The 25958-nt window shown below is 44.2% G+C and overlaps 1 protein-coding gene across 2 annotated transcripts in view; it reads left to right on the top strand.

Moving 5' to 3' along the window:
* ZNF423 (zinc finger protein 423) overlaps nucleotides 1-25958 on the top strand; it is a 236299-nt gene that overhangs the window by 63967 nt on the left and 146374 nt on the right. Inside the window, exons 3-4 of one of the 2 annotated variants that reach the window (XM_074839633.1) lie at nucleotides 7446-7646; nucleotides 11615-11695. In XM_074839633.1, the coding sequence (XP_074695734.1) occupies nucleotides 7446-7646; nucleotides 11615-11695 (282 nt within the window). The remainder of the gene's footprint in view (nucleotides 1-7445; nucleotides 7647-11614; nucleotides 11696-25958) is intronic. The other variant, XM_074839634.1, reaches the window with a different exon arrangement.

The raw sequence follows: 25958 nt of genomic DNA, 5'->3' as shown, positions 1-25958 counted from the left end.
CGTTCTGTGATCTCTGTGACTGTGCTACAGCAAAGGAAGGTGCAATGAGCTGCCAGTCCTCTGCCACGTTTTCCTGCCAGCTCTTTCCATGCCTTTAAACTCAAGGTAGACACTTAAGGTTTTCTTAAATATTGTAGCTGCTAATTGGAGAAAATTGTATCCCATCAGTGAAGTAAGATGAACACTTTCCCTGTGAAGTGTTGGTGTAAGTTAATAGAAGGATGCTGAGAGGAGGATGCCGGGGGCGTGCAGGGCTGTCATTAACAATTCTGTGAGCAGTGCAATGCCGGCAGAAGCAGGCAGTGGTGGTGCAGGCACCAGCAGCACTTAGCTTGTTATTACCGGGTGTTTAGCTTGGAACCGCTTTCTCTTAAAGCGTGTGTACAAGCAGATGTAGAAGGAGGTGCAGTACCCCATCAAAATGTTTTTTCCTTGCTAAATTAAAGAAGGATGCTGATAACTGTCCACCTATTTAGAAATTAATATGATTTAATTCATACTGGTGTGTAATAAGACTCTGTTGTGAAATGTTATAATGTGTGCTTCCTAAAGTCTCTGACTTTTGTATATTTTGTTAGCACACTTCACACAAAACTGTATTATTGGTATAATCTGTGTTTTTATCCTGTGGGTTATTATCCAGAGAGATACTTAGCACTGAGCACTCTCCCTCTTCCCTTGCCTTTCCAAAAGAAGCTCTTGTAGCCACCATTGCTGCTTGTCGGTGGAGTCTGCTGTCAGAGTCAGACAAATGACAGCTTGGAGAGGCTGCAGCGGCCATAGCCCTAGGAGGGCACGAGGAGGTAACAATATACAATTTTCATGGTTCAAGGGTAGCCTTATCCTACTGTTCTTCATTACAGTACTGCAGTGAGATCAATTTTATTAAGTTGTAAGTCTTAGGAGGCCAACACCATTAACTACATGCTGGATCAAATAATTTTTTTGGTATTATGATTGTTTTTTCCTCTTGTTGAGGGAAGGCAAGATCTGATGCACGGATCTCTTCAGCCTGCGAGAAGCATTACGTGGCGATTGAGCGTCGGCAGGATTGTGTGGCAGCCTGTGCTTCACTCACTCTGCTCTGTCATGTAGTCATCCCGTGCAGTCTGATGTTGCATGGAATATACCGTGGTGTTTCATGCATTATCCTTTCTGGCTCTTTGTTTTTCAGCTAGGCACCTTTTTTTTTTTTTTTTTCCCCATGTGGTTTGACACTGTGTGAAAGACCTATGCTGCACTGCACGATAGAGCACCAAACCTGCTTGCTTTTGATGCACATAGCAATGATTTGATGTGCAGAACGAGCTGCCTTTGATACCTGGTCCTGGTCCTAGAGCTGGGATGCAATCTACGCTCTCTGATGTGGTTTGCTTGGCTGCAGCAGGTTTTTGGCTGCTTTGCTGGGTATGGTCGCAGTGGTTACAGTGGCTCACATTAGGGCCCTGACCCACTGAGGGGTAGCACACACATATACCTGTGTTCAAGATGCAAGTGTTGAAAAAAGATACTTTCTGAAATGTTGAAGAGCTGCAGAGTGGGGGTACCCAGCAAAGCCAAGACTTTTCATCCTTTGGGAAGATTTCAGCTGAGGTTTCTTTGTGTTTTAATAACTGAAACACTAGTGGCTTTTTTGCCTCTGTTCATTCTTCTTTGACAGAGAACTTTGGCCTCTCTTGCTGCATGACAGTGCTAGAGACAACACTAAAATGTAACATAACAAACCACATAAAACTACATAAGAGACCTCCCCCACGCTGATTTGGCATTTGACACCGAGCAAAATGTTTACTAATGAACATTTAGATTAGGCTTTTCCTTTAAGTCATTTGTTTCTTTTGTTCTCACTTCCTAATTATAGATGAAATTTCCTTTCCTTTTGTCTTGCCGGGGAGCTGAGCAGCCGCCCTGCGGCCGCTGGACAGGAAGGCTGCACCCCTGGGTGGGCGAGTCCCAGGAGGTGTGTTAGTTGTGTGCCAGCACCTGTCATTCTTCCAGGAACTAGCTTTTATTTCTTCAGTGCCATTTACTTTTATTATTTGTTCTGCATCTCTGGAAAATTTCTAGGAATTATTATAGCCCTTTGTGAGATCTTCAATTGTTTTTTCTTTGGACCAAGGCAGAGGAATGAAGAGATGTCTCTTTCCTACTCTTCTTTTACCTTTTGCTTTCCAGCCCTCAGATTTCAGCAGTGTGTATGCATGTGTGTGCACATGCCTAGGTAATGATTTGCTCAGCTTAACTTTGGGCACTCTGTAGACAGCAGCCGTAGCTCTGCATGGTGAAGTTGCTGTCTAGCACTAAAACTAGCACTAAACAACTTCTTGATGGAAGCCCTGTAACTGGAGGTATTTAAAGCCAGACATGACCCTGCACTAAATAGTATGTTCCAAAGAACAATCCTAGATTTAAAATAAATCGCAGATTTAAAAAGTTCTCAGGCTTAAAAAAAATTAAAGAAAAGCCCCAGAAAATTTACTGGCACAAAGACAGAAAGGCTTGCCTGCCCTGTATTGTGCTGATAAGATTAAAAGTTTAAACTGTCCATACTTGATTCCACAGCTGAAAAAATAAGCTAAGAGGTTTGTTCCTTTTTTAATTTCTCTGTCCCATGTGTTGCACGGTGTTACCCATTTCCATGTGTCTCAGTGGAAACATAGGTAGGCATCAGCAGCGCTTCCTGAGTGGCTCTGACCTTCTTGTGTTTTCAGTCCTTCATCACTAACTGAAGTCCCCGAAGCAGTTTGCTGCTGCCGTTGTAGTTGGGCTGGCACTGTGGTCGGGGGCTGAGGATCTGCCACGCTCAGCTCCAAGCACAACCCCAGCCTGGTAGCGGTGCTGTACATCCCGGTCTGACTGAAGTAAGTGGAAATTTGCTCTTGACTTCAGTGAGGCCCAAGTTGAACATGGTACATGTAATCTGTTTTCAAATATTTGGCTTTAGGAGCGCGTTGTTCCTGTAACAGAGCTGTTTTGAACACAGCTCAGAAGGCATTTCTACTGACTGCAACTTTCAAGCCAGGCCTTTGGGAATTCACTTTTCCAGCTTTGCCAAGTTTGCCACATTCCTTGGACCACCAGGTCAGGCAGGAACACTCCCAGTTCTTGCTATGTCCCCTTTGAAATAGTAACTTTCTAGAGCATAAGCTAGCTTTTACAGAAAAACCAAGAGTCATTAACAACATTAACTGTAGTGGCAATTAGAATAACATACTCTTGACTGTTGGCCAGATTGTTTAGGTCATAGGGTAAAATATTCTTCTTGTGTAAAGCCCTGCAGGCCTTCCACTGTGCTACGGGTGGGAGGGGGGCGGGGAAGGGAAAAAAATAGAAAAACAAGAAGTCCCCCAACCCTTTTTCCTGACATTTTGGGTAGAGTGAGGTGTACTTTCAAGGCTGATCTCTCAAATTCTGTCCTCTCTTACTCATAAAAGATAATTGCTAAAGCCATCATTAGAGATGGCAGGTTCATTTAAAAATTACTATTAACACTTCTGTGAAATGCAGGGGCATTTTTTCCCCCCCTTTAGAATTAATTAGCGATAATTTATCCGAAAAGGCGGTGCCAGCAGCTCCCTTCTGCTGGCATTTGCCCATACCCTTGTGCTGTGCACAAACATCCCAGTGGTGGGTGGGAGCCATGTGCCTATGGTGCTGTGCCACCTTCACAGAAGTGTTCCCTGCACAAATTCCTCACAGGCCAGTAACTGTGATTGTTGTTATTTTATTTTTTTTTTAGCAGTTTAGATAGAAACTACTTACTACTGAATTAAGTTCACTAAAATCTATCATAAAAATTAGCTGTCTCAGTAAATAGACATATCTGTGCTTGACACTACAAGGTGGCCACTGATCTCTGGAGATGTCAGAAGATGCCACTGGCTCTGGCCACCAAGAAGCCCCTTTGTGTGGTAGCACATGGACGTGCCCCCTCAAAGCCAGGCCCAGCCCCTAGATTCCCCCATGGTCCTGGTGCCAGCAGTGCCTTGGCTGCCTGTGGTGACCTGAACCCTTTTGGCAGTGTGCTCGTGTCCACGTGCACCCATCCTGCCCGGCGGCACTGGGGCGGGGTGCTCCTGCAGTTCTTGCCAGCAGGAAAATTGCAGGTTAAATTTGTGAACTACTACAGCAAAACTCCTCAGAAATGAGTTCCTGAGGAATGCTCGTGGCCTGCTGTCCTCATCAGGGAAACTGAGCTCACTGCGGGAGCAGCTGGGCTGCGTTTGAAGCTTTTCCTTGCTGGATGGACCACCCATTCCCATCACCGCCCTGGTGCTCGCTGGCTGTTTCTCTCCCCCGGGCAAGGAGCTAGTGTCTCCCCAGGGCCGCCCGCACCCCGCACACCCCGCTCGCAGCTTGTGGTCAAAATACACAAAGGTCAAAAAACCAAGAAACACCCCAGATTTTTCTCGGTGGTGCTTGGTTTCTGCAAGGCAAGCACCAAGCATGCGGCTTGGCAGAGGAATCTGAAGACCGTGTTATTCAAAGGACAGTAACACTGAGGCGTGGCAGACATGTACAATTTCTTCAACTCACTAAAAACAGAAAAAAAATCTCATTTTACAGCAATGTTGCATTTGCTAAATAATTTATGCAAGATTCACTGTTGTGTTATTTGACATACAACTCTGTCAAGCAAAAACGCTTTTGAAAAGTTGCCTAGAGGATCAGATTTCCCATTCAACAGGGAATTAAAAAATGTTTCTGGAATTTTGCTTTGCAGTCGGGAATCTATTTTCTTATCTCACATTGTACAATTTATTTTTCCTAAAGCAGTGTGCTAAATTATTTGTTATTGTTGGACTCAGTCGAACAGCTATATCCCTGGTGTAGTCACGAAGTGTTGGAGTAAAACCAAGGATAAATTTGTCACAGTGTACTCACCAGATTAGCTGGTCTTTAGGTTAACTGTCAAAAGACAACATTTCTGCTAAAAATATTAGTGAAGGTCCCTTAAAGCTCCCCAAAGTTGCCCCAAAACTTTCTTCTTCAGATTGTGGCAAAGTCAGTTCAGAAGTGCTTCCCTGAGGTCTTTGTCGGCAGGCAGCGTGGAAGCAGGTGGCAGTTCTTTAGGTTAGATTTATATACTTGGACTATTTTTATAGGTTTCTGTCTTATAAAACTGGAGAGTTGACATTCTGATTTATTAACTATCAAGTCTGCAGGACATACAGGCTTTAAAAAGATTGAATGAGCTAAAATGTTTGTGATTGCAGTCTGGGATGAGAGACTGTATAAAGGTGTGCCAAGTAAATATGACAAAATGTAAGTGATAATTTGAATATGTACATTAAGTGATGTGTGAAGTAAAGCAAAGCTAGTATAGCTTTAAATGTGACTTATTATTTGGTGAAGTAGTAGTATAAAGAGAACCAGAATCATGTGGATTATTTCATTACAATACATTTTTATTTAAGGAAGAGTCTATAAAGCATGAGGTTCAGCGAACAGCATTTTATTGAATAAACATAGTACAGATGATGAATTACAATATAGAGAGCTCTGTGAGTGATACTTTTTATAACCAAATCCTTAAATTCATTACCGCTGTGTAAGTGGCATATCTGATTTGTTAAGATGAACATTATATCTAGCCCTTAATGGAAATTTTGTAGTAGAAAAGTATGTATAATTTAACAGTAAAAGAACCTGAAAATGTGCAGATCAGTTAATTGCTAAGAGGGATGCTGTGATACACCAGAAGCAGCCATTGATTTTTAATATTTCCATTGCAATTCGAAGGGTACGTCATGTTACGAGTGCTCCATGGAAAACTGCAGAGTGTTTTACACTGGTTGATTTATGTTATCATGCGCAGTGCAGAAGATGGTATAAAATGTGCTCTGGCTGGATGGTGGTAGCAGAGCCCTACTAACGTGTGTGTCTGAATTGCAGTGCTCGTGGTAACCAGTTTTCATCTTTAATAAATTTTATTATTCAGCTCTATTTCATGTTCTCAGCATTGGCTGTCCTTAATCTCTTCGGTGCTGATCTAATTTTAGAAACAATTCATCTCTCTGTTTGCTGACGTTTCCTTAATGGCTTAAAACCCAAATGCATCCCGAACCAACAAGGTGGCATCTCCCTCCTGCCTGGCTGAGAGCAGCCCCCAGGCTTTCGGGGTCAGCCGGCACACGGAGCAGGAGGATCTCTTCTCCTGGAAGAGCCTACGGTTCCATCTCGCTTTGCTGGGTGACTTCTCAAATGTTCCCCTCTTACCAACAGGGCATATCAGAGTGTGCAAGTGCTTGCGAAGGCAGGTGAAATGGTGCAGGTGTAGCACCTGCGGACTGTATCGCCCATGCTGGTGGGACATGGTGCGGAAGAAGAGCAGGCATCTCCATTTCAGCTGGTCACCAAAGCCTGGTCAGTGTGGCCAGCGTGTCTAATGGATGCTTTCCCTGCTGAGAGGGCAACAGGGACTTAGAAGGGCTTTTTCGCCACTGCTGCTGCTCCAGAGTGCCCAAGTGAGGGTGGCTGCAGTGCTGCGTGGAGCCATCGGGCACAACTGGCTTCAGGCATGTCTGGGTGTCCACCTCAGCCAAGGGGGTGTCCTGGAGTCATGAGCACGTGGCTGCAAGCCCATCCCTCATGAGAGGCCACTGAGTGCATGCTGGGGGGGTTACTGTGGCCAGCTGCCCCTGCCTCCCACCCCACTGCCAGCGGAGAGCTGGCTGACCCAGGTGTGCAGCTGATGCCTGCACAGCCCCGGGGTGCTCAGCCTCCCTGCACTGGGGTGTTTCCAGAGCTGCCAGAGAGATCAGTCTCCCTGTACACTAATGTGCATGAAAACTTCTGGATTTTTTGGCAAAGATGTTTGTGCTAGCCCACGCTCTGGTCACAGACGAAGATAAAAAATATCTGAGAGACCTGAAGGTCAGATGCAATGCTGTTGGCTCGCGGCTAGGTCGGCACAACGCAAGGCTCATCTGCCCAGCCAAGTGCCTCTCATTAGTTCAGCGGGACCTCTCACGTCCTGGGGTATACATGTGCTTTGGGGGTCTTCAGCTAGAGCATTTTTTTCCTTGTTGTTACTAATATTGGGGCTTGGAGGCGGCAGGGAGAGGAGAGCATTGAGAATTAAAATTCAGCACATGCCTTTTCTTTGCGGGCTGTAATTAATCTTGCCAATTTTTAAGGCTTTGAGAATCTGGTTAAGTGATAAAACACTAACAACTTTATATGACAGAGAGTTAGAGGCTCCCGCTATACACCCACCAGAGAAGATTAGGAGAGAGTGTTTGCAGGATTCGCACTAAGCAGCAGAGAATACAGTTGAGAATTGTTGCACCGCATGATATAAAAACCACATTAATATAATGAAAGGTGTCGGGAATAATGTGAGAGCGGCTGTAATTAAATGTATCTTAATAAGTGCAACATCCTTCTTAAAGCTCTTATTTTTCAGACCTCTCAAACTTAGAGGATGTTCTTGCTGTTGGCAGGTGGCCTGGGAGGAGAGCTGGAGAGTGAAGCGAAGGACAGCCGGGCCCTGGAAGAGAGGAACAGTGTGACGAGCCAGGAAGAGAGAAATGAGGAAGATGAAGACATGGAGGATGAGTCAATTTACACCTGCGATAACTGTCAGCAGGACTTCGATTCACTGGCAGACCTGACTGAACACAGGGCACACAACTGTCCTGGAGGTAATGTTAAACTAGCTTTACAGTTCTGACAGGTGGTTAGCTGGGTAATTGGACATAGCAACAGCTTGAGGCCTCAAGTGAGATTAAAGAATTAATAATGTAATTTTACAGTTAATGTAATTTTATTGTGGTGCCTTGGGTAGCCTTTGTTCACTCCTTTAATAAAATTAAAAGAAAAGCAACAGCTTTCCAATTGGAATCTGTCAGTAATTATGTTAGACAAAAATGTTGTGGGGTTTTTTTAATGCTAAAAGTTTCAGGCAGGGTATTTTTTCCTCGCTCTCCAAATGTAGGAAGATTAAAAAAGTTAAATGACTGAAGTGTGCAAAACTCCCAGGAAGAAAGGCCTCTGAACCCCATAAAAGAACATGACGATTTCTGAGATTAAAATTCATAGTGCGAGTTTTGTAATCCCACCCTAAAAATACACCGTTCTCCCTAGGTTATTATTGCATTGCCTTTTGAATTTTATGGAAGTGAGGATGGCATCAGCCTACGCTGATCTTGATTTTACTTTCTGTAAAGTAAGAACAAGCTCAGAGCATTGGTGTGAACAATTGCAACATATCTTGCTTTTACACGGCTGCCTTTGCATGGCCGGCGGTAGCAGCAGGTATTCTGCAGAGCACACTAAGCCGATTTACAGGGGTAGTAAAAAGCTTTGCAGATTTTAACAAAGATTAAATAAAAACTTAGGAGGGGGAGCACAGAATATGTTCATATGTATTTAAGTCAGAGACTCTCATCCTTCACCTTCCTGGAATTGAATACTCTGCCATCACTTTTTCCTTCACACTCATCTGAAATATTTTTAGGCATTTGCTGTTATGACACATGGATAGGTCGAGGCTGGCAGAGGGCAGGAGGGTTAGTTTCTCCTCTGGTGCAGCAGTATCCCATCCTCTTTCCCCAAGTGCATATTCTTCCCTGGCCACTTAATTTGTTTGGTAATTAGTCCATGTTTTCTGCTCTTATTTTTCGGCAGAAGTAAAACGATGCTCAGCCAAGAAAAAATACAGGAAACAGAGTGCAGCAAGGGAGGGAGGATCAGGCCAGGGCTTTGGCTCGGTCTGACTCCTGCCCTGAGAGCATCCTCCCCTGCCTTGCTCTGGTCTGTGGAGGAGAGGGCCCCCAGCTCTCATTCCTGTCTGCTTGCTGGGAGGAAGGACAGAGGGACGTTGGGGCTTTTCCCCAGCCTGCAGGTGGATAGGGATTGCAGTCCTATGCCTGTCCCCAGGGCTCCTTGCTCTGCGCTCATGTTTAAGCCCTGCATAGGTTGCAAACTTGAAAGTGTGTAAAATTGAAAGGCTCCTTCTTGCAGGGTAATTTCTTGGCCAGCTGACAACCATGGCGTTGGCCTGAGACTTCTGCAAATGTCGTTTGTACCCTACTGCAGGGTAGTAAGCAAGAAAATGCCACTGAATAGAAAAATCCTTGTTTTCCAAACTGGAAGGCGAGGTGCACAGCCCATGTGGACACTGGTCCTTTCCAAAGGAGCAGTCGCAGGGACAAGTTGTTCCCAACACCATCCCATGTGGGGAGCGGGACAGGCAGGATCCCACCGGGGCAGGCAGGCGGCCACGCAGCCGCAGGGCACGTCTCCAGCAGCTGTCCCTGGGCGGCCGCTGCCCCGCCGCTGCCCTGTCTCCTAAGTTGTGCTGGTACAGCTGCTCATGGTGCTGGGGGTGAGCCCCACCAAAAGAAAGGCTATTTTTAGCCCAGGTGTCTGTGTGGGTCTGGTTCACTGTGTGGTCTCCCAAACAGCTGTAATGGCACAACTGGGGGAGTGGAGCAGGGCAGAGGGGAGTGGGTGCTGCTGGTGGGGGCTCCAGAGGAGCAGTGTAAGGTTATGACTGGTGACCAGCAGCACTATGAAAAGGAGCAATTTTTTCCCCCAGGCAAATATACATTAAAACATAGCAACCTAGAGATTCTATTCATATCAAGTCAGTCAGTGTTTTCAGACCTCAGTTTTTATTTATCCTCAACATAATATTCTGTTAGACTAAGAAAAAGAAATCATATTTTTTGAGATTTATCAAAATAATTTGTTAGTATTCCCATTGCTAATTTTTGATTGCAGGTAGCATAATTTCATCATCTTTTACTGTCTTCACATGTGCTGATGTTTTACAAAAACATTTTGTCGTAAAAAGGCACCATATAACTATCTGCATATACATGAAATAGGTGCTAATTATCTCCATGTGAGGATATCCTTGTTCTGGAACACAAGAGTGTCTGTTTTCTATTTAGTTTAATCTAGTGTCCTGAAGTGATTTAAAGTAAATAGGAAGATTGCACTCATATATTCTGGAATGAGAATGTTTCCATGAAGACAATCTGGAATATTGTTTGATACTTACATATCTTACCTTGAGGAAAAAAAATCCCAACCTTTCAGTTTGTTCAATAGCCATGAGAATTTTTGTTGAAAGCATGCAAAATGCACGTCTTTGTTCAGTTTATCTGAAAAGACTTGCACCACCCTGGTGAAAATCTAAGACTGCATTAGGAAGTGTGGTATATTTGAAGATTTTACCCCACAAAATAAGCTATTTGACTGTGTCCCTAGTTACCCTGCACTCCTTTTGCCTATAATGCCTGCCTGACACATCTGAGGTTGTAATGCGGTGCCTGACCTCTTGGCAAGCTAGGTTTTCATGTCTTAATCTGAAGCAGGGTTTTCAGTCGTGTCTACATGGCTCCAGATCAATACAGGTAATATTTGTAGTGATAATATCACCAGGCTGATAATACAACATAACTAATGACTTCCTTTGGGATACTGAAGTTAGGAAGGTATTGTAGCTCAGGAGTGTTGCAGGATTACAAGAGATCACTCCAAAGAATAGGATAAACCATCTATTTCACTGGAATCCCTTAGAAATTCATTACGGCGCGCTGAAGTTATAATACAGTTTGAACGCAGCTGCTTTGACATGTAAGGAGGTAACAAACAGCCATTTCCCCCCTTGCTTTTTCATGTATTTCAGACTTGTTTCTTTGAGGACAAAACACCGCTGAAATCTAGACATCTCTGGTAGCATAAGTGCGTGGCATTCCTTTTGATGTCAGTGTAGTAGAGATGTTCTCCTTCTGACAGAATTAGGTGCCTTTTATACCTTTTGCTCATGACTGATGTCTGTGATTGCAGGTTGTAGGTTTCCAGTGTCTACGGGGATCTGAAAAGGGTCTAAATGGGGGCAGCTTGTACTGAAAGAACATCACATTTCCTTACCGGCTCATGTCTTCCCTTGTCTCCCAGCTTGCCCCCACAAATGAGCTCTCCTGCAGCAGTCATGGAAATAGTGCCTTAAACAACTAGTGAGCATCTTGCAAAATACTCCAAGAATAAAAAAAAAACCCACTAGTGTATCCACTGGATGTGTTAAGCTTTTAAAATTAATTTAAAACTCACTGGTATTCCATGTCCCCTTAACTAGAGAAGATCAAGTAATTGCCTTTGGCAACATATGCAGTCTTTTTTATACATTTTTTTGCACACTGCTGTTACAGTGGAGATGTTGTAGCATGATGCTATCTTATAGCATTAGTGACAAGAGTAAAGAATTGCACGTGGATTTACAAATTACTGTGTCCTCCAGCCAGCACCAGAGGCTGCATGCATCAAGCAACTACTCTGCGATATATCATTGTCTGGTGGCTGATGCTGAGTTGTTTGTTGTCTAATGAAAAGTGGCTAAAAAAACACGAGATTTGCCATTTTGCTTGCGTGTTTTAATCCACCTGAGTTAGTCTGGGTTTAGCTCCAGTATTTTATTATGTTATTTTTGCTTCCTCCCATGGGTCAGAATAGCCTCATGTAAGGTTTTTTCTTCAGTTTCTCAAGTGAATGTAGAGTGTTTTAAAGCAAATTAGCACATCAATGAAGTGGACAGAAGTAGGTTTCGGTGGGGTCTCTGAGCATTTCATGAGGTCCTCTTCTGTTGTTGATAACTTTACAGGTTGTCTGTTTCAAACAGCAGCAGAGCTATATATGGATATTGCCAGCTTGGAAGCGGCTGATTTTTCTAAACTACTGTACGGTAGGAACTAGTTTATAATTAAAGTCTTGCAGTTGCTCCTTTTAAATGCCCTGTAACTTGTACACTAGGCTTACGTTTGAAATGAGGTATTGTAACTGTTTCATGCTAGTGTATAATTTTGCATTTTCTTGTATTTCACCTGCTACAAGAATTATAATTGCCATGCAACCGTATATGCGGGATGCTTATCCAGAAAACCATATACGGCAGCTTGTCAAGAAGTGACGACGTCTCATGAATGTTTTTGTCAGGTGGCACTTTGTACTTTCCACTGACAAAGAGAGACTTCTTACATGTATTTCCAAAATTAGCCCTCCCTCAAATTGTAATCTTTGGTTGCACCTGATTGGCAAATCAGAGATTTTCTGTCTTTTTGCTGCTGCATCTTTAAATTAATGAATTACTGATTGTCCTCCACAAAAGAAACTGAAATACAGTTGTGAAAAAGCAGTGTGGAAACTTAATTATACACCTAGTTTATACAGCTGTGTCTCTAATGACCTACTGGCCCTAATTACTGTGTTGTGGCTCAGTCTGAGTGCTCTTGTCCTTGCCAGAATTCTGCTCCTTTCTCTTAACCTGACTAGTGTTTCAAGCTAAAAAAAATAACAAGTTTCCTTTTTTTGTTCTTTTCTACGTTGTCGTGCTGAAATGCAGTTTTCCTTCTTTCCAGAGGTCGTAGCAGTGTTTTAAATTTGGCACCAGAAAAGCTCAGTAATATCACAAACTGTAAAAACATGGATTTTCCCTGGAGTCCACAGTTCTTGCTGTCTAGATCTGAAAATGGGCACCGGGGCAGTGTTTTTATTGTCAATCACTTGGAGGGCTCTGAGCGCAGGCTCCTGTCCTTAGTTTGTCCCAGGCGTCCCCTCTCCAGGCGGAGGGGCAGCAGGGCTCCCCAGGGCTTGGGCAGCCGCCTTGGCCGCGGTGCCCAGACGCTTCACGTGTTTCCCTGTAGTCACTATTTGTGCCAGTTGGTGCTGAGAGTTTTGAAACCCCAGATTATAGTAGGGGTATGCTTGGCTGGATGGTCCAGGGTCCGGCTTCCCTGACTGCTGTCACCAGCCAGGTGATGTTTGAGTTTACCTGGAGGTTCCCAGCCAGCCTGTGAGGAGGCTCTTTCCAGGACTTCTGCCTACACATACCAGAAAATTAGCGTGCTGCTAAGGTGCTGTGCTGCCTGCCTTTCTACGCAGGGGCTCAGCGGAATATCTATTTATCGTGTAGAAGATCAAGCACATTCCTGTATCTGAATTTGGATTTGATGTCAAACAGAAGCACAGTTGCAAATTTAATGACAAACAAGGCATGTGGTAACCTTGCCGATACAGGGGTTTCACGGCGCATCCTGTGCCATGTGTTTCCTGAGCCGCCAGCACTGGCTCTGCACCCACGCAGGGTGTTTGGCATGAGTGGGGGCTGCCTGCGAAGATGCTTTTAGTGTAGCATTTAATGTATTGCATACGTTTGTGAAAGTTGTGCAAAGTGTTATGCTCCCTAACAGCGTTGCTTATTCGGCAGATCGGAGGGTCATCCGGCAGGCAAAGGTAGGTGAGACCCCCGGGTGCTCCGCTCCGGCTGGGGCACGCGGCCCCACGCTCAGCCCTTCGCACGGCGAGGCCTTGGCGGGGGCTGAGCCGCAGCAATTGTTTCTTGGGCTGCCTCTTGGATTTTGCAGGCGTGCTGGATTTGCGTTGGGGGGGGACAGACGTGAATCTAAAACAATGCTTGCTCGCCATAAACACCCAGCTCGGGATTTGCTTTGCGGCCTGGCGGAGGGTCTCCCACAGCGGGGCCCGGCGGTGAGCCCACGGCAGGGCCCAGCCGCGCGGGAGCCAGCGCGAGGAGCCGGGCAGTGTGCTCGCCGATAAGAGCCTGCCAGTGCGCCAGGCGCCGCCCCCCGCAAATCGCCACTGCCACCTTTGTGCCGGGTCCCTCCGGGGACGGTGGCAAGGGAGGCCGCACCAGGCACTGCATGTGCAGATAGGAGCGCTGCCAGCACGGCTGCGGGCGGTTTGGTTGCATATAACCAAAACCCCTGGTAGGAGGGGAGGTAATGAGCTGTCTCTGCCCCTTTCTCAGCCTCCATGTAGCCAGCAGTCATCACGGACGGCCTGGTTATGCATTCTGAGGCTGCACAAACATTTCTTAGCAATGATGATGTCTTTCCTCAAGCAGCATGTGTTTTTCACACAAGAAGAACGTTTTCCCTGTCATTTTTAAACATGGCCCAGTGAGGAGCTGAGGGTGACAAGTTAGTGTACTTGTATTGGCAAGGGACTGTTTCATTCTTGCTATTTTAATTGAGTTCTTTTATGTACTTTTATCTAGTTCAAAAAGTAGTCTGCAGAGTAAGCACAGGTACACATGAAAATGGATAGAAGAGAAAGTGGGTGCATGTTTTAAATGAGGCCTCTTAAAGCACGTGTCCTTTTGAAGTCTTGAACAATTTGGCACTTGGCTGGCTGAAAAGCCACTCTCGCCTCCTGATACACTGCTGCATCAGAAATGGGGAGATGAAAAAAGACTGAAGCACCCCAAATGCTGTGAAGCAAGAGCTAGCTGCTGGGTGCCAGCCATGAGAGCTCCCATGTGCAGCAGGACCTGCATTTGGGAACTGGAGACCATCCAGCTCCCCCCTGCACTACCCCAGGCCTCACGCAGCCCTTCTGGGGCGCCGAGGGTACCTGAGCTCCACCTCCCCTTTTCCCCTCACTTGGGATTTTTGTTTGCAAAGGATAATTTATTGACTTGTTACATCAGAGGGAGTATTGTGTGGGTCTGCGTAGGGCAGGTTTGTTTCTAGGCATTATAGAAATCTAAGTAAATAATAAATGTTTTTTGAAAAAGAGGAGGGGTTGCAGTGGAAAGGCTCCTTCCAGCGCTGCAAGGGCAGCTGTGCCCGCAGGAGGGAGGATTGCTGCTGCCCCAAGAAGGTCCCGGCATTCAGGAGGTTGTAGACAAAACCCAATATGTGAAACTCAATTCAGAAATGCAGTGAGGATAGCCTGGAGACTACAACAGATGCGTGCTTGTTATAAAGTGGCCTTTAATAATGCCTTAGAGAGCTCCGTGGAGGATGTGCTGGCATTGTCCTGTCTCAGACGGACAAGAGTGTAGATTGTTTGTGGCGAGGGCGCTGCTGAAGGGTGCATGTTGCCTTCCTGTGGGTTGTTGAGGGACAACCACGTTGGCCTCATCAACAGCCTTGCCGGATTCAGAGCAGTCAAGATCTTCAGACTACAGATGTGAGCAGTGAACAAGAGGTGCATTGAAAGTCTGCCTTTTTTCCTGATTTCTTTCCCGGTCCTTTAGCAGACCATTGGGTAAGTGGTCTTCATACAAGGGTGGCCATACAGAGCCAGCCTAATGGTCCCACAGCACCATTTCCCCAGAATATTCTCCTAGCTGTCAGCAAACTTACCTGAGCACTTTTTGGTGCTTTTTATTTAAATGTCTCACATAATCTTCTTCCGTGAATTTCCATTCTGAAGTTTCTTGTTGAAGCAAACTATGCCTTTAGCAATTCCCATGGTGGGGACCCAGAGTTCAATTATGCACTGGGGAGAAGTATCCCCTTATGTTCACTACAGCTTTGTCACCTGCTTTCATTTGATATCCTCTGGTTCTTCTGGTGGCGGAGACAGTGAGCGATTGCCCCTTTTCCACCTTCTCCACCCATTCATGCCTGAGCAGACTTCTTTTGCAGCCCCCTCTGCTGCCTCCAAGTCCATATTTGCAATCCTCTTTCTGATACCTCCAGTATCTTGACCCAGAGTAAGAGACTGAGGCATATGATAAAGCATGGCTGACAGGACAGCAAGTGGGTAAGGTATCGCCTTCATCACTAGTGCTAGAGATGTGGTCACGTTTGCATGTCTGTCCTGGTTTCTGAGCATGAGGTGAGAGATAGTACTTGTCCTGGTGTGAAGACCTAGCAGACAGAAAGATGGTGTCTGGCCATGTAGGGAAAAAACAATTAAGACTTCAATGTTTATTAAGAAAAAAGCAAGCAGCAGTGCATTTCAAGCACGCATCACACAACATAATTTTGTTGGTGGAAGTAGTGGGATTAAAAAAGTCTTTCTAATGTTGATTTCTTTGAATTTGTAGAATATAAATGGGTTTTTAAAAAAATCAATTAAAAATAAAGGAAGTGTGTGTACAAACATTGTCAAGAATTCCCATCTTTCATTTTTTTAAAACAAGCTCTAGAAAAAATCCCCACAGAAGTTCTGTAGTGCATATTTGAATGCTTTTGTTGTAGCCTCATTAAACTTGGCTTGTCTGCAGATACAGCTGGCATGTTATTAACTGTGCTCCAGGCTTGGGGAAGCCAGAAAGCAGCCTCCACCCCCCGGTGCCGGCTGGCTTTAGGGAAACGTGCCAGCATGGGTTGGTCCTCTTCAGCTGGCTGGCTTTGGGAGCGCTCGCTGGAGCATCTCCGCATGGCCTCTGGGTCCGGGAGCCCAGGGCTCAGCCTGCCTCAAGTGCCGACTCAAGGGAGGGCTGCAGGGTGTCCTCTGTGCCAGCCAGCAGCCTGCACCCGCACAGCACAGCCGTCACTCGTGAGCAGGATGGATCCACCAAGGTATGTGGCCTCCCGTGGACAACCTCAACTGGGTACCTACATTCTCCGTGGGGGTCTCACGCCTTTCTTTACTGTGGGCTGGCAAGAAGCAAATTAGTGATCATCTGCCAAATAGTTTCTCTGTTCTGAACAAACTCGTTATTGGACTAAACCAGTCAAATATATTGAATAAGGGAAATATTTTTTTCTGCTCTCCAAGCTGGATTTGCACATCAGAAGACCTCTACCAGAGGTCTAAGCAGCTTCTGACTTTCTTCAGAGCTTTGGCAACAAGGATGTACCTTCTGAATGCTGTTTCATTTAAGTAATTTTAATAGGTGGTTTAATAGTAAGGTGAATTTTAAAAATAGATTTCATAATTTCATATTCAATTAAAAATTGTTGAAAATATATTTAAGTTGAATAATATGTATTAAATATAGGTAATGCTATTCAAACTTCTTGCTTATTACAACCAGCTTTCATTGTCTTAACTAAAGAAAAAACTGATTTGGGGTTTTCAAGGCACTTGGTCTGTTCATGTTAAATACTAACAAGGGCATTTGCGCACTTTGGAATCTTTAAACATTTAGACTAGCAACTCCTTTCTGACACAAGGAAGTACTATTCTTATTTTTATCATCATGGAGTTAAGAAGATGTCACTCTAATTTGGCTTAAGTTTTGACTGTTACTGGAAGGGGTATTCCTTCCTTCCATCTCCTACCTTATCCTGCTACAAAAGGTTTGCGAAGTCTTTGGGAGCCAACATTGCTGACAATTAAAAGGATTAATTTTTAGTCTGGACAGCTCCTGGATCTGGTGCCCTATGGAGCTGCACAAGCCCACAAGTCAACATCAGGGGGACGAGAGCTCAGAGTTTGGGGGAGAATTCAAGACCTTCCCCCTTAACAGCCTGAGTGATTCTGGATGAAAAAAACTGTAACTCTGGCTTCACTGGTTTGCCTAATGACATGCATGAAATTGGTGGAAGAGCCAATGTCTTTAATCCAGGTCAGTTTTGTTGCTGGTGATGCCTGTAACTGTGGGGGTGAGCTTCCTCATAAAGGCACCATTTTTTTTGGCATGTGGGTCCAGCTCTTCTTTAGGCTTCCTTGAAAGTCTTTCTCAGCGTAATGGTGAAAGACTTCTTGGCTTCTCCTTATGTTGCTACTCAATTACTGTTAGTCTTGCTGAGGAGGACATAAGGTAAGGCTGAAGAAGCCCATTGCTTTTCTCTTCTCCAGGGAATCTGTTACATTAAACATCTGAATAGATTTTTGAACATAATTCCCAGTCATTTCCTCTACAGTGAACTCAGTTCACTCGTGCAGACTTTGTACTTAATGATATCTCTTAAAATAAATGAGATTTGATACAATTTATATTAAATGGTCATTTTAGAAATCTAAATCTACTAATTATTCATTAGAAAATTTGTAAAGACAGAAGTATAATAAATTCCCTTTATGACCTTGAAGCCCGCAGAAATACAAATATATACACCTGTGTTCATTTTGTGTGAGCAAAACTGAATACAGGTGATTTACTGGTCTCCAAGAGTAGTCTAAGCAGATTTGAATTACATTGTTCGATCTGCATCAATAAACCATAGCAACCAACCAAGCCAAATCCAGCCAAAAATTCGACATGCCTCTAGGACAGTTTTTTAACATTTATGATAATACTGAGTTTGTGGTCTGTCTCTGCATCATACGGGATTTTGCTTCTGTGAGTTCTGCTTGTCTCCTGGGGGTGACCCCTCTCTTCCCTTCCCTCTCCCTGTTGCCTGTGCTGGTGTCCCTGTGGGCTCCCCCCTCGAGGGCTGTTTCCTTGCTTGCTCCTTTCTGGACTGCCACCATTTTGCATCTTGCTCAGGGCAGCCTGCTCCCTGACACTGGGCTGGCATTTGCCCTTTCCTGGCCCCACATGTAACCGAGTCACTTCACAGTTTATACATTTAAGTTGCACCTTACTGTGTCACTGTTTTCTCCTTTTCTCTCAGCTGCAGTTGCTCTTTTGTTTGTTGTCCCAGAGCCGGCTCTTCCTTGGGGCTCTGTACATGTGTGGAGCCTTCCTTGAACCATCCCATGGGGACCAGCATCTGCAGATCTCCTCGAGGTGCTGTGAGAAATCAGACTGCTCCAGGTGCTGTTTTGGGGGCAGTCTCAGCTAGGTTCAGATGAGCTAAAGACATGTGCTAGTCAAATCTTTGTTCACAAAACCTGGCAAATTATTTAATTTGCATTCAGACTGCATCCAAATCCAACCTGGATAGCTGCTTGATCTCACCTTTCAGCCCTTCTCCACTCCTTCCTCTCTTACAGACACTTGCCATGGTTTATTTTACAAGAGCTGTTTCATGTAGGAATTGTATTCCATTAGGTGTTTTAATAGTATCCAGTGTAATTGGGTTTGATTTTGACCAGAGCCTCTGGTACCTATAAATAAAGCAGATAGTATTCCTTGCTTTTTATGGCTGTCATCTTTAGGAGGCGATCACAATGCTATTGCATTCCTCACACGCATAAGACAAATTTAACCCAAAATTTAAAACAAAAGAAAAAGAAAGTGAGTAGGATTTTCTTGTCTCACAGCTTAAATGACAGAATACTGAGTTTTCTGGCTGCCAGTTTAAACTCTGAAAATGCAAACATCAGGAGGGAAGATGCTCTTTCTCTTGATAACTAGGTATACACATACACATACATACCTGTGATGTACAAAATGCTTAGTTTTGTGTTAATCAGTTCAGTTTTGAAGACCTGACTAGCTAAAATTGGCTGTATTAAAAATAACATCATTACTTTGGGGGAGCATCAGTCTTAATTAAAAGAGAAATGAGGAGAGCCAATCCTTACAGCAAGTTGGGGGGAGTGATTTTGTGAGTGGTACTGGAGTTGGGAAAAGTGCAATCTGAGTTAGCAAAACTCTCTGCTTTTCCAGTGGCTGCCACAGTAATTGGCCGTGCATGTCTGGATCACCGAGTGACAGGCGGGAAGCTCAGTTCTCGGAGAGCTTGGCTACTCCAAGCGGGGGACAGAGGGAGGGAAGGAGGACGGGGAGAAAAAACAATTTGTGAACTTGCCCCTTCTGAGGTAGCAAATGCACCTCTCCCTGTGCCCAGGATCATTGCTGAACAGTCGGCAGCTGCATCCCTCTCTTCTTTTGCTGTCAGTGAATGTCACTGCAGAAACCTCGGTAGTTTCAAGGAGCTGCTATTTGTACAGAGGGAATAGAGGAAACTTGTGGATAGAAATGTTGTGGTGTGTGGGCTGCTCTGGATTTTACTCTGAGGAAGATCTCCACAAATGTTTTAAATTAGGCTATCCTTGATAATTCTGGTGGTATGGAGTCCAACCAAAATTTCAGGAAAAAATAAGTTGCTCTGTTAAAGCAGACATGAAAAAAATGAAGGGCTTAACTTTTGTCCTGAGGGTGATAAAACAGCACCACACAGCTGAAAATCAATCTGACCTTCACCCACGTGATGCTGTTGTCTCAGTCTGTCTTTCATTTCCTTTGGTTGAGTGAAGGCCATGGCATTCAGTAGGGAGAAAAGCCAGAGGGAGGTGGGGAGAATCCTGTTTTCTCTGGAAAGGCTTCGGTGCTTGCATAAGTTGACTTCATAAAGAGAGTTGCAGTAAAACTTTGCATTATTTCATTAAAATAAATTTAAAAAAAAAAAATTCCATCTTCTCTTAAAAGCCAGCAGTCACATTAAGGTAAAGGAGATATGTGCTGTGAAAAAAAGAAGTGTTTGTGATATAAAACATTCTGTTTTAATTAAACCTAGAATTAGTTGGTGTTTTGAAATGAAGGCTTCATGCAGCAACAGGAAACCTGCACATTCATTTAAAAACATAAATTTGTACCCAAAGGGGAGAAAAAAGGCCAATTATTTTTTCCAGAGATATTTTAACATTCTGTGTTGCAGCCTTTGCACAAACAAAGAGAAGGTACCCAGATAGACGTATATTTACATATACATCAATAAATCAACAGTTAGGGCTTGTGTATAAGCAATATTATTGATTTTCAAAATAGAGGTACAATTTCAATTGGTGAGCTACTCATTTTGCACAACATCCTGCAGCAAGTGGTTCCCACCTCATTTTCCCAAAGACAAAGAATGAACTAAATGAATGGGTAAAATTCTGTGCAGAATTGAATTCTATTAAAGAACAGCACCAACAAAGGGGAAAACTATGTGCATGAGCACATTTTGATATTCTTTTTAACATCTTGAAAGCAATTAAAAGTGCAATTCCTAGCTGTTCATCTAATCCCTTGCTTCTTCCATACTTGTTGAATTGAAATGCAACCCAAAGTCAAAAAGTTGCCAGATATTTCTTTTGGAAAACAGTAAGTTTTCCACCCAGGCTTTACAAAACTAAGATTTCCATAAGTTCTGCCTACCCTAAACTTCAGTTTACCTGATTAATCTCATCACATGCAGATAATGTCTTTTCGTGTCATAGTTACAAACTACTCTGTTGCTTTATATTTTTGTGCTATAGATATCCTATCTACTGTAGCACGGAGAGAGTTAGGGATATCTGCTATTTTTCTTTGTTCAGTAAATGTTGCCTGTTTTAGGAAGGTCTGTAAGAAATGTCAACTTCCTGTTAAAAAGATAAAGACAGAAATTGGATTTAGCTGTAGAGATTAATCTCTGCTTCGTAAAGGTTAAGAATTAAACAATTTGTTCATTAATCTGTTTGGGATGATGGAGATTAATTTGTGAGTGTAGCTTTTTATTTAAGTGTGGTTTGTCTGATGTGCCAGCCATCGTGGACACTATTTTACATGGTATTAAAAAAACTAAACCAGCAAATGTAAAAGATGTTGGGACCTTTTCCTGACGAGCTCTGCTACTCAGGTCTCCATGTGATATGCCAAAATGCTATTTGCATAAATGTAGAATTTAATAAGTTATCATTCTGATTAACGCCATTAACTGCTTAACTACTGTAGAAATTGGCTTCCAAAGTTGCTTGATGGTAGCTGTTGCTCTCCACGTCATTCCATTTGCTGTCTCACTGGGGATAATGGTATGCAAGGGAAAGCAAGAAGGTCAAGGATCTTTTTGTTTAGTCTCTTTGCACATTAAAAGTTCTATTATGTGTTTGTATTGCATGTGGTTTCCAGGCTGTTGGCTACAATGCTTTCAAAATCCATTGATGATGAGTTTGTGAAGCTAAATATATCTTGTGGGTTATGACTACCAAGCTATCACTTTGTGTAGCAGTCAGGGCCAATATTTAACAAGTGTTTTTCAGAATGAGGAATTTTGAAACCGAGTCAAATGATCTTACAAAAGGGTTAACAGAAATGCTAATACAGAAGATGACAGCAAATGCTTGGTCTGTGCTGACAGTGGGGGTGTTTGGAGCTGTGCTGTGCTATTTGTGGGGAAGTGGTTCTCAGGTTGGAGTTTTTTATGGGTTTTTCTGGGGGTGGGGGAGGGCTGTGGTGTTGTTGTGAATGACACAGCCGCCACAAAGCTGAATGGTGGTGTCCTCTACAGACATCCCTTTCTCCGCCCCGGCAAGAAGTAGGTGCAGTGTGCTGTGGTGGGGGCACGCGTGGGGCCCCGGGCGGGCTCGTCCCACGGCCTCCCGCTGCCTGCACCCCCGCAGGGGCAGAGCTGCCCGCCTGTTCCCCCGCGGCTGGCAGGGCAGTCGGGCTCCGCTGAGACCTCGCTGCTGCTTCTTGCCCGACATTTAAGGGAATGCAAAACCAGACTGCAGGATGCAGCCACATCCTAAGGGCTGGCACAGCCGCCTTGCTTGTTTTCACTCTCCAGCTTGTAGACTGACCTTTTGAAAAAACAGTTTCAGCTGCTGTGAAACACTGACAATAGCTTTAATAGATTTCATTTTGGTATTAAATAGCTATGGTTACATTTTGATAATGTAAACTAGCAGCCATAAGCATGTTTTAGCTGATTGTTTCAGGCTGTGTACAAACTCAGGCAGATGTCACTGTCTCCTTGCCAGGCATTAGTGCAAGATACTAATTTTCTTTTAAAATGAAAGCAGAGATTTTATTTTTGAAAGCAATTTGTGTTCTGACTGCATGAGTACCTTCACACCTGTCAAGTGAATCCAGCGTGCTCATTCCCGAGGGTAACGTGACATCTGGGAAATTCTGCCTCAGCCCAGACTGATCCCCTTCACAGCGTCTTTGGTATTTTGAATTGAAACAGAGTTACACCATCACACATCATCTTTTGCATTATTCTGTTCTGCTCCAGTATATCCCTGCTTTTATAACTTTCGGTTTAAATCCCACTCTCGGGCTGTTTCAAGAGTGTTGCAGTTATCTGTAAGCTGTCTTGCTCACTGTGGGACTGGTAAGCTCAAAAACATCTGCAGGCAGGGTCAGTCCAGCTTGCTAGTCTTCAGAGGATATTTACAAAGTTTCATAAGGCTTGGACCCATACCCACACCCATCCTAGATGCAGTGTCTACAGATTTATCCCCAAGAGCCTCTTACAAGCTTTGTTTGTATTACTATCTAGAGCTATCCCACTGCAGAAATCCTCAGGAGAGAGAAGTGGTCAAGAGTACTTAGAAACATCTGTTAAAAATTCAGACAAACACTGCACTGTCACTAGAAGCAGTTAAGATGGGGCGAATGAAATTTATCATGTGGTGCTACAGGAAAAAGGGACATTTTTTTTGTTCCTTCACTTTTCCTTAGAAATCGATAGTTTGGGTAGTAGATACAGGAAGATGCCCCTGCAGAGCACACCTGGGGCGGGGAGCTGCTTTTTACCAATGTCACAAACTCACTTGAGAGTCAAGCCTTGCCGTCTTTTGAGAGCGCTGTTTGCAGAGTACTCTCGTTTGATTCATCACACGCTTTCTACGTGTTTCAAGAAACCCTGCATTAATTGTGCAGACCTAGAAAGTGGTGACATTAGGAGATAAAGTGACTTCACTGTGACTTTTCTATTGCTTGTCATACTTAAAGCAAAAGGGAAGAAGTTGTAGCAACAAATCTAATGGATGAACTCTCCAACTGGTTGCTGTTTTGTGTGTGGCTACATACTGGATTTGAGTACTTGAGAAATACTGGCATTTGTCCCTGATGATGTGTCATGAAGTTACAGGCAATTTGGCAAAAACCCCAAGTTTTCTTATGTATGAGGCCAGACTTGCTCTGATGTTGTGTTTCTTGATTGTCATAGTCCAGCGCAGCCCCCCACCTGACCCCATTTCCCATAGATACTCTCGTCTCCCTTTCCCAGCCTCTGCCTACAAGCAGGACAAGAAGCATCAGAGCTGTGCTGGTCAGCTGGGTGGCACACACATGCTGATTGCCTGGGAGAGGCCCAAGAGTGGGGATGAGTGCTGACTCTGTTCTTAGCCTTTCTCTCAGCAGAGACATGAACTGGGGTCTCTGTCCTACCCAATCAAAGGTAGGTTCCCCAGTCTTACAGAAACTCAATTGCTATAACAGAAACTCAATTTCTCTCAGAGCCCTCTATCCCCAGTCCGGTGTGATTCAAAAGTTAATAGGAAGGGACAAACAGTTAAGACATATGACAGGCAATATGATCACATAAACCTTGTTTTCTTAGGATGCCAGACTGAAAAAAAAATGAACACAAAGCTCCTGAGAATAAATGAGTCACTTCAGATTGAGACTTGATGGACAATGTTGGCTTTGTTATCACTCTGCAGGTAGCGAGGGGATAGGGTTAGGGAGAATTTCCAGAAATGTAGGAGAGTTGTTATTAGAAGGGTAAAGCTTCCTCTGCCACGCATCCCCTGTAGTGGACCCCGTATTACCCTGGTCTCTTCTCCTTTTAGGAGCCTTTTGAGGAAAAATCTCCTGTGACAGGAACATCTCTCAGGTCTTTTCATCTGTGAGCTGCCAGGTGAAAGAATGGGGCTTGAGAACAAAAGATGTTCAGATACCGCAGACAAGCTTTTGTAGGATCTGCCACGTCAGCTGTCTCTTATAAGGTCTGCTGTATTTTCTGTTGATGGTGCTCTTCCCCCGAGGATTTCCCCACACCTGGGAACACCTGCCATAACCCGCACTGATATTTTCCTCAATGCCTTTCATTTCTGCATACAGATGGAGCTGGGATATCACACGCTGTCCTTGCCCTTATCCTGTTCTGCTCCTTGGCAGTCCCAGCTTTCCTGGCTGGGAGCTTTCATCCCACCTCCCTCTCAACCTTTTTTAGGAGGGTCTTTGCAATTATTTATAAGCTAGCTTGTCCTGTTTTCTGACATTTTCAGTGTAGTCTGCAGAAGAGGAAAGCTAAGTACATGTTCTCTGGTTTTATAGGGAACAGAAAACTTGGAAGTAAATGTTGCTGGTCTTTGTTAGGAAGATATTCTTGGTTTTTTAGGAGGCAGGGAACCTTCAGTTTAACATGCATGGTCTTCTGGGTGGAAAAAGTCTTAGTGGCCAGTAACCACCTCTTGCCTTTGATGTGTTTGGAGATCCTGGAGGGCCAGGCAGCCAACTCGCTTGTCAAGAGGAGGCTGGCTGTCCTGCTTATCCTGTATTCCTGCTTGCTATCTTCAAGTGGGTTTTCTCTCTCCCTCTTCCTACCATGTGTCAGAATAAGAAGCACCCTGTGATTGACCTTCTTCTCCTTCCACTTGTTGTGTTCTGGGGCTTGAGGTTTTCCAAAATACATCATGGTAAGAGGCAAAGCTATGATGCTTTGGGCCTCGTAGGTCCTCTGGAGGCACCTTCAGATTCTCTGAAATAAACATCTATTAAGCTGAAGAGCAGCATTTTCTCATTCTGCTGCTGCAAATAGGTGGGAGGAGTGCCTAACTGTTCCTCTGAAAGTAGTAAAGCGGACAGGACCGTCTGCTGCCCAGTGCTACAAGTTGGATGATACACTTACCTATTCACCCCATCCTCCGCCACAGCGATGTTTTGCTTGCCTACACGCATTGCATATGTGTGAGAGAATTATAGGTCTCCCGGCTACCTTCTCTTCCAAAGATAACTCAAAATACAGAGTCTCTTCTAAGGACGGATGTATTCCCCTTCCAACGTTATGCACACAGAAATCAAATTTCTTTTGCTTTTGACCAACCTTAGATAAAAACTGATGGTTGCAGCTGAATCTCACAGTTTTTCATTAAAACTGTTCAAAGCAAACTACAGGGTGGAGGATCTCATGTGAGCCAAGACTAACCTCCCTGTTCCTGCCAGTGAAGCTGTATTGCCAAATTTCACACAGCCGTGTTCTCTAGCACCTCCTTTGAACACGAGTGTGGTTCTGGAGGCCGTTTTGAAGCTCCCACTTGAAACACTCTGTGAGCTAGTGGAGCATTTTCTGGCACTTAAGCTTCTGTATCTGGTGGCTGTTTGTGCTATACAGAGCAATGAGTCATGGCTTGCTAAAGAAGAAAAAAAGATTTCTTAGAAAACCTTTCAGAAAAGCTAAGGTTGTTTTTCAGCTGGAAGTGATGCTGGTGTCTGGTGAAATTGGTGTGTCAAGTCACCTCTGCAGTGTTTCTAAGAATTACCAGATAGTGTAGTGGCTCATCTGAATACTCTTTTTGTATGATTTTTGCAGCCAGTGACTGCCTCCTAGTATAGGATATTTCTTTCATATTTTTCACTGTCTGGACTGCTGGATATGGGGACTTGTTCTTTGCTATACTTTTATTCTTAATTATACACTCAAATGACAAAAGTGCAAAAC

The sequence above is a fragment of the Strix aluco genome, chromosome 14, assembly GCF_031877795.1.
Source record: "Strix aluco isolate bStrAlu1 chromosome 14, bStrAlu1.hap1, whole genome shotgun sequence".
Classification (NCBI taxonomy): Eukaryota; Metazoa; Chordata; class Aves; order Strigiformes; family Strigidae; genus Strix; species Strix aluco.
This window is presented reverse-complemented; position numbering and strand designations above follow the sequence as displayed.